Source organism: Drosophila sulfurigaster, chromosome 3 (genome assembly GCF_023558435.1).
Source record: "Drosophila sulfurigaster albostrigata strain 15112-1811.04 chromosome 3, ASM2355843v2, whole genome shotgun sequence".
Taxonomy (NCBI): domain Eukaryota; kingdom Metazoa; phylum Arthropoda; class Insecta; order Diptera; family Drosophilidae; genus Drosophila; species Drosophila sulfurigaster.
Genome location: NC_084883.1, coordinates 1,632,370 through 1,645,997, shown reverse-complemented (window position 1 = coordinate 1,645,997; position 13,628 = coordinate 1,632,370). Strand labels below are relative to the sequence as shown.

The window sequence follows — 13,628 nt, the reverse complement described above, 5'->3', positions numbered from 1 at the left end:
AAAGTATGCCGTGAATACTTTGTTTATTTATTTTATACAATTTGTTGAAATATATTTTAAAATAATGATACTGATTAATACACATGTTCATAACAAAAAATGCGTGAATAATAGAAATAACAAAATCAAATAACTCAGATGATTTTAATTAAAAATTGTATGAATAAAGAATATTTAACAAAATATGTATTGAATATATATTAGTTTTTATAATACAATTCACCACAACGACTGCCACAACTCGCATGCAATTTATATTCCCTGAGATACATAGGAATAATTGAAATTCGGCACACCTTTGACATGCTTAATGTTTTGCACCTGTCCATATAATTTCCTATGTTTTCTATTCTGATTCTAATATGCAACAAATTGAACGAAAACTATCCTTATTGACTATCTAAAAAAATGTAATGCAATATAATGCAATCTTTTAAATACGTATTTCAAATTTTGATGAACATTTTCTTTACGTAACTCTATATATACTTATTTGTGTGTGCGCAGAACTATGTATGCCTTGGGATCGATTCTTCGGTGTAAGTAATCCATAGACAAATTGTGCAGTCAAATTTATATATGTACATAATTCACATATAATCTAATTCATAGCCATTCAGTTACACACTCGGTCACACTCCACTTTACTGTATTATGATGGTTAATGGAACAATCCAAATCTATTTCCTTAGGCAATACATATAAATTATTGTATAGGGGAAAGCAAATAGCACAATAATTTTAATAAACCCAATAAATTTTTAGCAACGCCGTACGGTCTCATATTCTGATTATCGGGCATGAATTTATTAATGCATGTAATTCATATATTTAAGAATTCGCCACCTCATATTTTTTAAGTTGCCGTATGTGTATAAAATAACTCTTCGTTTAATAATTCTTTTCTAATAATCCATTATTATATTGGGTCAACTGCATGCTCTATAAATTTGATACGCCTGGTAAGCCTTTGTTTCACTTCTTGTAGTGCAAGAACCAAAAGCTCTTAACCTTCTCACTTTTAATTTGATACCGATAGAATGCTAACAATTCAAAAAGAAAATTATTAGTAGAAACCAAACTGAAGAAAACTAGATTTTAAACCTATATGTTACTCATTACTAAAAGTCCTGACCTATTAAAAACAAAAACCAAAAACACAACAACAACAAAAACAACTTAATTCTACAGATTTACTGAAACTGCGAGATTGCTTCGTAACGTTTTCACCCGTCGTGCCAATACAAGAGTTGAAACGGAACTAGAATTATCGCGTGAGTACTACCCATTTTCCAATCAGTTGCAATGTGTACTCGTCCATGGTCAAGGACATTTGTTGGCCATCTGGTGTTGGTATTTCATTTTTAATGGCTAGTTATAAATTCATATAGTATATGTATGCATAGCTTCGGTAATCAGTGTTCGAGATCCGGGTAATTGATGATTTGTCATAATTGCGTTTGACATTTAGTAATAAACGACATTTTTGATCTATGGGTTTCTATGTTTATTGCCGAGATTTCGGTTTCGATTTGATTTCGATTTCGATTGAACACAGTCTTCATCTGTCAACCACATATCACATACTCGTTTCACATTAAATCACTCCTAAACATTAACAAACTTGAATCTAATAGCAAGAATTTCATTCCACAGATGGCTATGCGTTTTCTCAAGAGGAAGGCGGTGCTGTTCCGCAATCTATAGTTATTCGCGCCTATGACACGAATTTGCCCAAACCAGAGGGCAACTAAGAGGACCCTTCGGAATTTCAACAACTACTAGCAACAATTGTATTTACCGCATTATTTGTTGAAGCAACAACATCTCATCTTTAAAACCGCTTATGTCTGTCTGTACGTGTAAATGGGCCAAAGAAAATAAATCATTTAAAACAACAACACATATATATTTTAAGCGTGCTAAAACCAATGTTAATACTACAACTAAAAAAAAACTGAAACTTTTGTGAAACACTCTTTTTCTGGTATTAATGCATCAAGATATTCTAAATGTGTCTTACATTATTTTTTTTATAAATGCTGCATATATGAAATTAAAATGAAATGAACAATGAAAAAAATATGTATTTGTATCTTAACTGTTAATTATTTTATAAGACAAACACACTTAAATAAAGATGTTAGAAGCAGTTTCAATCCATGTATCTGCCATCTTTCTTTCTTTTTTGTTAGTTTTTGATTGTTTATTGTGGGTGTAAGGAATATAATCAGAAATTCCGCAATTTTCATACAAAATACATATTTTATCAATTGTGCAACAGTCTAAGAATCCCAAAAAAAAGACAGTTAAAAAAACTGTTTTGGGGAAATTGCTCTAGTTTGCAGGAAGCTAAGTCCAGCTTATAATTTTTTCAAATATGTATGTATATTCCGGATATTCCATTGAGTGTTTCCAATACAATTTTCCATATTTAACGAAATTTTCAATCCGTCAATTTCCCAAAAAAAATATATTAGTTAAGCTTCCTCTGGAGGTCGAAATACTCAATACCATTTCAATACCGTAAAAAATTTTTAATAAAATAGTAAAATCTGTATATTTCTTATTTAGTAAAAACGTATAAAACAAATCGTAATATTATTAGGTTACATGGGTTCTAGCTATAAAAATAGATTATAATCCGCACTTTAATAACTTACATTCTATTGCACAGAAAAAATTAAATGGATATTTATGTATTTGAGTTAATACAATGCAGAACTAATATCACTAAGTAATATAACAATAATCCTAAACACGGAAAGTCGGAAAATGCCTTGTCATGCTCTGTACGCCAACGACTATTGGCGCACTCTTGGCGTCAAATCGGATCCGAATGAATAGGGGGCAGGGTATGGCCACTGCCGACAACATCGACACCATCATCCTCTTCATTATTTTGTTCGATAAAATCAAGCGGTTCCTTTTGCTCAGTTTGACGGGCACTCACAACATCGTTAAGAACGCGTAAAGACTGTGTGGGTGATTTCAGCTCTCCATGAAACTCCAATACTTTTAGATGATAGAATACACTCTCGTTGTCTATCACATAAAATTGGGTGAAATCGGGGCTTGTATAGAAACGCCTAGCTTCGTTGCCCACAAATTTAATGCACGCCAAAAGTTCTGGCAGTTTATCGCTGCCCCTTTTGTGCGACCAAACACTGAATCTGTCCTCTTCAAGCTCGTATTGTGGAGTCAGTTGATCCATAACTATTTGCTCATCCGTGAAGCGTGCCGCATCTACCTCTTCACGCCCTTTGCACTGAACTTTGGGTAGATTATATTGACTATGGCGCATGCTGCGAACTTCTGGAATCGCCTGATTATTTCGCATATATTTCACGCTCCAAAAGCACAATTCTTTCGCACAGCTTATAAGGACCTGTTTGCAAGGAGAGAAACGCAATTGTCTAATATTGCATTGGGTATCGCAGCCCTGCGTTATGGAGTAAACCAGTTGCAAGCGATGTTTGTCGTAACTATAAAGCTGAAAAAAGAATAGTTTTTAATAATATAAATAATAATCAAATGATTTTTTTACCTCAACTGAGGTTTTTTTTTCAACTGCAGCATTCTCCAAGCCAAGGGCAATCAATTCACCGTCATCTGATGCTGTTAATTGTCGAATTTGGCTGGGATTGTTTAAATTCTCCTTGCACATCCATTTTTTACAGAGCCTATTCTTGTCAATATACAGTTTGTAAATCTGAAAGCAATAACAAGTTAAATTTAATAATGTTACCAATATGATCGCAAAATTAATTTCACAATGATGGCTAACCTGAAATGTTCCATCTCCAAAAGCCAAATAAAGAATATCATCCTTCAGATAAAATGCTTCATACGTTTCTTCAAAACATACATTAATTGAATCTGATTTATCCATATACTACGAAGAGAATAGAGAACACAATAATTAGAATGTATATCAGTTATCGCTAAAGTTAAACTTACAAGCACAAAACAATCCGTAAATAAAAGCAAAAAGTCATCATGGAAGAGTCGAGCGTACATAGTGTAGAAGTCAATATTAATTCTTTTATCGGGAATAGAGAGCGAAAAAATTACAGTTTGGCAGCTACCGCGGCAGGAGGCAATCAGTTTTAGTGATTCAATTTCTTTGAGGTAGTCAACTGAACCCTTGAGTTCCTCCCTCAATAGGGTTTCATTTTTGGTAATATTGATGATATCACCATTATTGTAACCGCCATAAATCTCCCCATCTTTGCTCACAGATAATGCTGTGATGTACTTTCCACATTCCATGCGGGGTGCTACGATAGTTGACCAATTAGCAACACTGCTCCGACGCGTGGAGCGTCTTTCTAACGGTTGAATTTGGTGAATTCGCATCCTCGAATCAACAATATACAATGTACCATCATCAGACCTTTCCATAAGCGGGTGCAGGTAAACATTGGGCTCAAGATGTGCGCGTCCCATCGTATTGCGGTCTTTCAACTGGTCATCACTCTCATCCACATGATGCATCCAGGTGATGGTATCGGTTTTTGTGCTTCGCAGGGTATGCACATGCACAAAATGCTTTCCCTTAGCCCCACAAAGTACAATGTACTTGAGGATGGATTCGTTCAGATCGTACACATCCACACAAACTATTCGTTCACTGACATTGCTGCGCAACAATGAATATGGATATTTCAGATCATAGACCGCTAGACCCTCCTCAGTGCCCAGGATGAGATAGCGACCATCCGTTGATAACTTGCCACAGGTTATAGTTGCCGGTATCGTTTCTGAAAATGGCAATGCTTCCACCTCCAGTGTATTCAAATTTTCCATATAATCGGCGTGCTTGAATTTGAATCGCCATACACTAGACTGATAAATTATCATTAGAATAGTGTATTGGGTGCCATCATCCAATCGCTCCATGTACGTTTCCATGGCGAGGGCCTTTTGCTTTGGTGGCGCGTATTCTTGTTCCGTTGCATTTGATGCATTTTGCAGATTCCAAAAAGTTAAATTGCATTTATCTGACCACACAACGTAGAAGCGATTCAATATTTTCGAAAAATATCGCACATCCTTCTGTTTTGTAGGCAGTATTGGTGTTTGCGATTTCACGAATTTCTTATCCCTATCTGCCCAGTTCAATATACAAAAGTCTCCGTCGTCAAAAGCCACATGGAGTTGAATTGAGTAATTACCAGCACGCACATTTTCGTCCAAATAGAAAGCTGATATGGATTTGCTGCCAGTGAAACGCTTGATAGCGGTGTTAACCAATTGCTCGTAGCAATGCGGTTTCGAATGTTTAGGCACCTCAGCTAGTCTGGGTGGTCGGACCGCTAGACAACTGCCGCATTCCGGTCGTGGTGGCAGCAATTCCTTCAGAGACCAAAGCTTCAAACTACCATTTTTATGTAAAGTCAGCAAATGTAATTGCTTGTTAAACACTCGCATCTCGATGATGTCACTGGGATCATTCTCATCACTCAGCAAACGGGTTGTATCGCCAGCCAGCGATACATCCGTTAGCAGCAGTTGTTGCGAGCTAAGGGCCATCAAGCAATAGTCGTCATCCAGATAAACGGCATGACGAATCTCATGCTGCCCCAAATTGATGATTTCCCGATGTTGATGAAAGCGGCCACTGAAATATAACAAAGATTACTATTACTCGAGATAGTTGAGCAAATTGTAAATTATATTATAAACTTACTGTTCGGTAAACCACACAAAATCAGGAAATCGTCGAACCTGCCGCAACGCCTCGTCATGCACTGCACCTTCCTCCGACATCAAGGCAATTCGCAATAGACTTGTAAATGGGGAACTTATCAGCTTTTCTTCCGCCTTTGTTAGGAAGACTAACACAGCATTCAATAGATCTCTATAGTGACTATCATTATCTAAGTGCAAATAAAGAAAAGAATGAAACTAAAGCATTCAATATGTGTTTAACTTGACTCACCAACAATTTCATCCCTGAAACATTTAAGGGTGTTTAGTGTATGTAAAATGGAGCCGCGAGCATTCCACGGTGTTCTATCGTTTCGAATCTTTTGCTCCAGAAATCGAAAATCCAGAAAGATCATGCGAAATAGTTTGACTCGTTCGATTTTATTGCTAACTTTGCTTAAATGGTGTCCGATATGGCTATAAAAATAACAGTCTAAATTTGGTAGAGTCGTATCGTTGCATTGTTCAATCAATCCTGGTATACTAAAAGAAATATTCTATAACAAAGAGAATAATCAGAGAATATTAAAGACTTACTCATAAAAATCGACAATCTTTTTGTTAAGTGCATCTGCGTTCAGAATGGGTGAGCTGAACTCTGAATAGATGCTCGACAACGTTATTGTCTGATCTGAATGTTTTTCGACCAACGACCAACATTTGTAAAAGTCATTCACAACCGTCATTGGATCAAGAACCGACCAAATCAGACCTAAAAGCTGGAAAATCAAAAAAAAGATTGATTATTATGTGAGTGAAATTTATCAATTGATTTGCTTACTTACTTTGATTGGTATGTGAGCAGATTTGGGAAAGATAAAAAGACTTTCAAACCGCTCCTTGTCGGACGCTTTTAGCTCGTTAAGAGAGTTCTCGATGATGGTCGCCAATTCGGAGGTAATTATGCTGCACATTAAAAAAAATAATGGGAAAGTTATGATTATTTCTCGTTAATATTAATCACATGATGCGTACTTACTTTTTCCAATTGTCTAAGGTACACATGCCATCGCGTATGTTCCTTGCGATGACGCTAAGTTTTAGTGGATTTGTCTTTGGCGCGTTCCTTAGATCCCTCAGTGCTTCTTGAGACACCAAAGGCAGATATTTTCCAAACAGTGATTCTGTCTCGAAGGGCGTAAGTGCATCTTCCAGACTGATGTGAGTGGTGGTCACGGGCGATAGATAGTCGACAACACTTTTGTGTCGCGTCGTCACCAGGATTTTGCAGCCTAAATTAAAAGCCTTCCACGTTTCCTTATTGGGAACATTGAGCAGCACAAGCAGACAATTCTTGAATGGCTTATCTTTCAGTATATGTCGGAGCTCGGCTTTCACTCGCTCGATGTGTACAGCAACGCTTTGATCACAATTAATGCGCAGGTTAGGCGCAATTTGATGAAGAAATGATTGAAGCATTTCCAAACGATTCTCGGGGTAACGGCAGTCACGAACATTTAACCAAAATATGCGAAAGTCCATTTTCCGCTGCACCTCGTAAGAGGAGCAAACGTCGAGGACTAGCCACCGCTTCCCAGAACCAAGGACTCCTTGAACAGCCACGTTACGTGATGGCCTCAGGTCCAGCAATGCCTTCTGTAACTCCAAGTATGGCTCAATTCGTGGCACATTATATTTGGAAAACTTTTGATTATCGTTATAGAGACGATCGCGCTCGCTGATGTAATTCTCAGTGCTCGCACTTGGATTGCGAGATTCGTCCTTAATGGCTGATATAAGAAAGCCATAGTCGGCTTTATTTATGTCATTCTCAACGAACTTTTCCACCACCTCAGGCGATTGGTTTCGCAATGTCCAAAACAAGAGATATATTTGATATTTGGGTGGCGATTTAATAATTTCATCGACCTCTTTTTTTGTAAGTATATCTCTTAATGGTAGCTCAACATCCTTGCAGTCAAAGTCTTTTTTTGAAGTCTACCAAAAAAACTGGGAAAATGTCCCTGTAGCAATGTTTCAGCTCTCTTCCATTAACAGAGCTCATTCTGGATGAAAAGATCCGAAATTCAGATGTTGGTGAATAAATATCTAACAAAAGATAAATCGAAGAAAAAATCGTAAGTATTGTTCGGTATGTTAACTTGTGAAGAGTGAACTCAAATATTTATAATTATGTACGCAATGAAACTTATTTTATGCTTTTGTTTAATATTTCACATGACTTCATTGTGTTAATTTCGATTTTTAAATTCTTATAGCTTTTTTATGTGGTTAACTCAAGCTATTCTATTATCAACAGTCATTAGTTGAATTTAGTATGAACTGCAAAGCCATCGTTGAGTTAAGTAATTATTTTCTACATAACTGTCAACATCCGAGACGAGAGGTAGAGATATAATTAGATGACAAATGCTCGCTTATCTTATGAAATCAAAATTAAGACTAAGAATATTCTGTTTGGATTTAATAAAGCTTGTGAATTGAAGAACCATTTTCCATTGTGAAATCAGAAGTGAAATTCTTATTATTACAAATATTAGATTAGGTATGTTTGGGAACCGAAAATTGCTCTGATAGTTTCGAGAGCTTTATTAATCGAAGAATCATTTTTTATGGTGAAAATCAGACTCAGAGTTTTAATCACTTGGAACGGATTGGCTTTAGTTGGATTATAGCTCTCACGAATACTTTATGTGAAGCACAACAAAAACGATTTCTTTGTATTACAAAAAACATGATCAAGTCATAACAGCCTCACAATAAGATCAGTAAAAACAAAACATGTACAATTTGCTGAACTGTAAGACCTGTGGGTGGCGGAAGTGGGCGTGGCAAAATTTTGAAACAAACTTGATCTGCGTGCAAACATAACAAATACTGTCGAAAAAAATATAGCTACTTACTAGGGCTCTTTGTTTCTTTGGCTGACAATCTGGTATATTGTGCCGTCTACGGTATATTTTGAATGTGGCACTATATCGATATACCAAATATATTGTTGGGTATATTTTTAGTAATTTTGTAGCATTTTCGGTATATTTTGAAAATAATACCGCAATATTTTATTTTTATTCAAAATGGGTAGCTCATAGTGGAGCACACTCGACTGTAGCTATCTGACTTGTTTACATTTGCAGCTATTCCTTAAATAACTTCTATCATTTTTATTTGACCGCAACCAAATTTTCAAGAATTATAATGACTATAGTTATGATTGTATCAAAAATAAACTTGGTAATCGATTTTTTTCGATTATATATATACTTTATGGGGTCGAAGATGTATCTTACTAAATATTACATACCTTTCCTGTAGGCACAAAGTTGTTATACCCTTTTACCCTATAGGCAACGGGTATAATACATAAAACGAGAAGAAACAAAAACAACTCATGACGAATAAAACAGACGTATGTATGTAAAAGGAGAAGTCAGTTAAGATCTACCGTGAACAACCAAAATTGTGACACGGGGTCAAGCACGACCCGAAGGTGACTCAACGTCGAACGACAAAGATTAGAACATATCAATTGACGGTTTAGTCATGATCAACGCACAAACAAAACTAAAAAGAATGAAGTTTTATACACAACAAGATAACGCAATTCCTTTATATGTAGTAAATGCTCCCATACATATGTAAACAAAAGCATGTGCATATATAGATGCACACAAATGTATGGAGAAGTATATGTAAGTGCGGGTGCCTTGAGCGAAGCAAGAGGAGATCTCATTATTGTAACCACTTAATAGTCTTATTGCCACACACACATACATGCATATGTACTAGCTATTGAATACCCACTTATTCTACAAAATGTGTTATGCACGCTTATTAGTTTTTTTTAACTGTATATGCTAATAAGCCAGAGTTCAATGAACTTGTATATTTTTAAATGAGCAATATACACATGCGGTTTATTAGTGTATTTGCGGCAGGTATTTGAATGTACGAATCCACTGTGATTTTTAGCTTTGCTTGCGGTTGTATTCACAAGATACTCACCCAGTGTATTTAAATACTGCAACAACACTGTATTTGAAAAGAATTGTTCAAGTACGAACATGCATTGCACATAATTTCACAGGAACACACACACAAACGCAGGCAAAATGTCACTCATTTCTAATATATATGTTTTTGATATTGCACTCTTTTTTATTTCAACACTTAATAGACACTACTAATGAACATATTTGTCTTTCAGCATTATTTTTTATTTAAATACACCATTTAATTAATTGAATTGAACTACTTAAATCGTATGCGAACTGGATCTGCAATATTCGCATTGTTGTTGTTTATAAAATTGTATCGACAAGATTCGCTTGTGACAATGTGACCAAACTGCGGCAAAAATATTACATTTGCAATGCAAAAATACTAACGCTCGTTTTTGGGAATATTATTAAGCGGAGAAATCTTTATTTAAGTTTATTTTAATTATACTAAATTATTTTAAACTTTATTTTGCGTGCATTTTTTAAATTATAATTTGTGATTATCGAGAATGATTTGACAAAATACACATTTAGTATACTAGCCATTCTTTTATCGATAGCGTTCCGTTAGCATCCCTGTGCAGTTGTCGCGGTGAAAACAAGTCAATCGCAATTTTTTATAACAAATTTGTCGAAAGGTAAAAAAAGGTTGAACTGCTTGTGAAATATCCAAAAATATTGTGTCCCTTACAAGATCCTCTTATAATATGCATGTATGCGAGTGTGCACTAAGACTTTACGTTTAATTAATCCAGGTACATAAATTGATATTCGTTGAAAGCACTGCTAAAAAGGAAAAGAAAGTTGAATTGGCTGAAAAAGGTGACGACGCAAGCAAGACGAAAGAAGAAAAAAAATAGCTTCGACGTATACGTAAAATTATTGAACGAAAATTAAGGTAGGCAATGAAAATAATCTAAAACCATAAGTGCTGAGCATAAATAAATGCCAGTAATCAATATTTGTGCTACAAACGAACGTTGTGCAAATTCTGTATACAAAAAATTAAAAAAGTATAAAATATTAATTTCTGTGAAACGAGGGAAACAAAATGTCGGCGGCTACATTGGACAAATTAGCGACGACTCTCGACGTAACCGAAACGGAACAGAAATGTGATTTGCATTTTTAATTGCTTCTCTACTGATGATGTCCACCATTCAATTTAGATACGTTTTTTCCTTTTTTTATTCGCCTTATTTCTTGTATAGTTTTTGAGTCTGCCGACGCCGCTGCAGCTACCGCAATGTCATGCCGTGCACCCTTCGAACCCGAGGATCAATACAAGCAATTGCGCCGACCGAATCCTGGAGCGGGTTCTGCACCACAAATGTCTGCCGCAATGCAGCCACTCGATCAGCCAGCATTTCATGATTTTGTCAATGTGGGCTACGGTCCAACTGGCGGACCATATGCAGCTGGACCAGCTCTAAATTATGCAGCTACGTCACAGCCGCCGAACGATATGCAGAACAGATACACAAACATGCCGTCAAAACTGTCGGTAACCGCAAATGTGTTTGTACCTAATACTATGGATAAGCGGGTGCCAGCACAGCAGCAGCAGCAATATCAAAATCAACCATACGCACAACAACCGCATCAGCAACGTTATATGAATGGCTATAAGCAGCAGCATCAACATCAGCATCAGCAACAAAACTATAACCACCACCAGCAGAATCAATCGTTTAACAATGAGATTCAGCAGCTATCGAACTCGGTGAATACTCGTTTATATTTTGGGAAGCAGCCGCCTCATAATGGTGCGGTGGGCAATTACTATCAGCAACCGCAACAACAGCAGCAGCAGGTACAAACACTGCAACACCAACAGCACACACAACAACCACAATCGACATTTCAACGTCATACGCATTTAAATAATTCATTCCAACAAATTGCACAACAGCCGCAGCAGCCGCCATATTACCATCATCACCAACAACAGCAGCAGCAACAACAGCAGCCACAAGCATCGACATCATCGGCTGCAGCGTCCTCTTCGTCGGCTGCATCTCATCCCGATATGGAGACGATTGCTCTGGAATATCTTGATACTGTAATACATTGCCTTAACCAGGTGTGTAAGCCTCTCGAACGAGCTCTTAATTGTTATACGTATTAGAGGTAGAGATTGCCCTTAATATTGATAGATGCAATCATCTCTTTCACATACATTTCCGAAAAATGTTAATAGAATTTAATAGTTTCAGCTTGAACTACTATAACTACTATTTTTTAATTGAATTCACATTATTATCTACAAAGCCTTGCTATAATTCTATCTTTAAAAAAGACTTCTCCACCTTTTATACGTAGACTTTAAATGAAAATGTAAAATGATTTGTTTATTTTTATCTAGAATCCCGGACAATTCGATACAATTGCATCACGCTTCCTAACCATCTTTGATGGTATGGAGAGCAACAACTATGTGCTCTCGATCGCCATGGAGGATATTTTTGAGAAATCAATTGAGCAACCTAATTTTCGGTACATGGGCGCCAAATTGTACAATCTTTTGCATATGCTGAATCTCAAGCAGGACTCCTTATTCCATACATTGCTAAAGTGCAAGCTTGAATACCATCAGGCCGAAGTAACCAAGTATATGCAATCGGTTGAGCAGCAGCAAAAGGTGCGAGAGACTGCACTATTTCTCGCCGAACTTTATATGCAATTACGTGGCGATGATGACGCTCGCATTCAGCTGATTGCTGTGAATATCGTCTACTCGTTGCGGAAACTCTTGGCATGCGAGAGTGCTGAGAATGTGCGCTGTATTTGCCAGACCTTAAAGCTGGCCGGTTATGATCTGAGTGCTGATTGCCAACAAGACATGCACGTTATTATTGCTTCACTTCAGGCGATTGAAGCCAAGTCGCCGGGAAAATACGCTATGGCTGCCAATGTGATTGCTTTGCAGCAGAACAATTGGGGCCGCAAGGTCTTAAATGCTCTGGGTGGAGAGGATGGTGATGCAGCCAAGCCACCAGAGCCACCACGTTTGAGCGATGAGCCTGTGTTTTATGGACCCGATGGACGTGAGCTTACGGCCGAGGAAAGTGATTTTCTGGCTGCGGAAGATGAAAATAACGGCAGCGACGGCGATGATTTTGATGTCAGAGATAATGAATTGGACCTCGACCCAGAAATGGACGAAGAGACTGAGCGTGCATACAAGGACTTTTGCAAGCAAGGGAAACAATCGCAGGCAAACAAAAAATCTTAGATTTTATATACATATATATATATGTGCGTGTGTGTAAGAATAGTGTGGTTGGTATGTGGTGTGCTGTTTATATGGTGTGGCAGAAGGAGGCAAGAAAATGGAAAGCAGGGTTATCTAGCGTCTTTCAAGATAATGGTTGATAAATTCTTAGTTGTGTAGTTTGTACTACTTTCAGTTATATCGTTCCGAAAAGTAATTTTATTTTTTTTGTTTAATTGGTTAAACATTATTTGTGATATATCGCATCAATGCTTTACTTCTTTTTGTATTACATGCAAAGAAAACATATTTACGTCCTTATCTAATATAAATGTGTATTTTCAAATTTTGTTTAGCGGCACATTCAAAAAGATGCTGGTCTATAGAGTTTTGAATTAAATTTTTTTTAAGTCTCTTCTTTTGCTTCTCTGCCACGCCGGTGCATAACAACAACACAAAACACATTTAGAAAGAAAATATCGTACACATAGTATTCACAAGCCAACTGCACATCCCATTATATATGTAGATTCATAACTGCAACACATTCAATTTAAACAAAAAACAAACAGCATTCTCCTGATCATATAAATCTAAAAACAACAGCCACGCTTAATTTTTTAATTAATTGTAATTAATATTAAACGAAAACGATTTAAATATATAAATAAACCAATGAATTACGATTGCGTTCAAAATAAATACATTCTCGTTTTGACTGAAATGACTCATTTTAACGG

The 13,628-nt window shown here is 36.5% G+C and overlaps 3 protein-coding genes across 9 annotated transcripts in view; 2 read left to right on the top strand and 1 right to left on the bottom strand.

Annotated features, from left to right (window-relative positions):
* Window positions 1-2,163, top strand: part of LOC133846330 (probable phospholipid-transporting ATPase IA) — a 33,452-nt gene extending 31,289 nt beyond the window's left edge. Inside the window, exons 10-11 of one of the 3 annotated variants that reach the window (XM_062281242.1) lie at window positions 1,192-1,274; window positions 1,657-2,163. In XM_062281242.1, coding sequence (XP_062137226.1) covers window positions 1,192-1,274; window positions 1,657-1,754 — 181 coding nt within the window. In that variant the 3' untranslated portion in view covers window positions 1,755-2,163. Of the gene's footprint in view, window positions 1-507; window positions 540-1,191; window positions 1,275-1,656 lie in introns of all 3 variants that reach the window. The other 2 variants (XM_062281245.1, XM_062281246.1) reach the window with 2 other exon arrangements.
* A 386-nt stretch (window positions 2,164-2,549) lies between these two features.
* Window positions 2,550-7,717, bottom strand: LOC133845061 (uncharacterized). Its single transcript, XM_062279398.1, has 10 exons — window positions 7,709-7,717; window positions 6,692-7,650; window positions 6,498-6,618; window positions 6,250-6,431; window positions 5,945-6,195; window positions 5,693-5,882; window positions 3,961-5,623; window positions 3,788-3,895; window positions 3,548-3,712; window positions 2,550-3,493 (listed from the first exon to the last, which is right to left on the bottom strand). Exons 1-10 carry the CDS (start codon window positions 7,715-7,717, stop codon window positions 2,825-2,827), a joined length of 4,317 nt encoding a protein of 1,438 aa, XP_062135382.1. The 3' UTR covers window positions 2,550-2,824.
* A 2,477-nt stretch (window positions 7,718-10,194) lies between these two features.
* On the top strand, window positions 10,195-13,354 carry LOC133843433 (polyadenylate-binding protein-interacting protein 1). 5 transcript variants are annotated; one of them, XM_062276981.1, is made up of 4 exons: window positions 10,195-10,312; window positions 10,430-10,572; window positions 10,886-11,757; window positions 12,040-13,354. In XM_062276981.1, the coding sequence occupies exons 3-4, from the start codon at window positions 10,921-10,923 to the stop codon at window positions 12,907-12,909; spliced, it is 1,707 nt and encodes a 568-aa protein (XP_062132965.1). In that variant the 5' UTR covers window positions 10,195-10,312; window positions 10,430-10,572; window positions 10,886-10,920; the 3' UTR covers window positions 12,910-13,354. The 5 variants fall into 5 exon arrangements, with proteins under 5 accessions (XP_062132965.1, XP_062132964.1, XP_062132966.1 ...); XM_062276983.1 differs by lacking the exons at window positions 10,195-10,312; window positions 10,430-10,572 and adding an exon at window positions 10,629-10,789 and having other exon boundaries at window positions 10,886-11,487; window positions 11,587-11,757; XM_062276980.1 differs by lacking the exons at window positions 10,195-10,312; window positions 10,430-10,572 and adding an exon at window positions 10,323-10,429.
* Window positions 13,355-13,628: the final 274 nt, after the last annotated feature.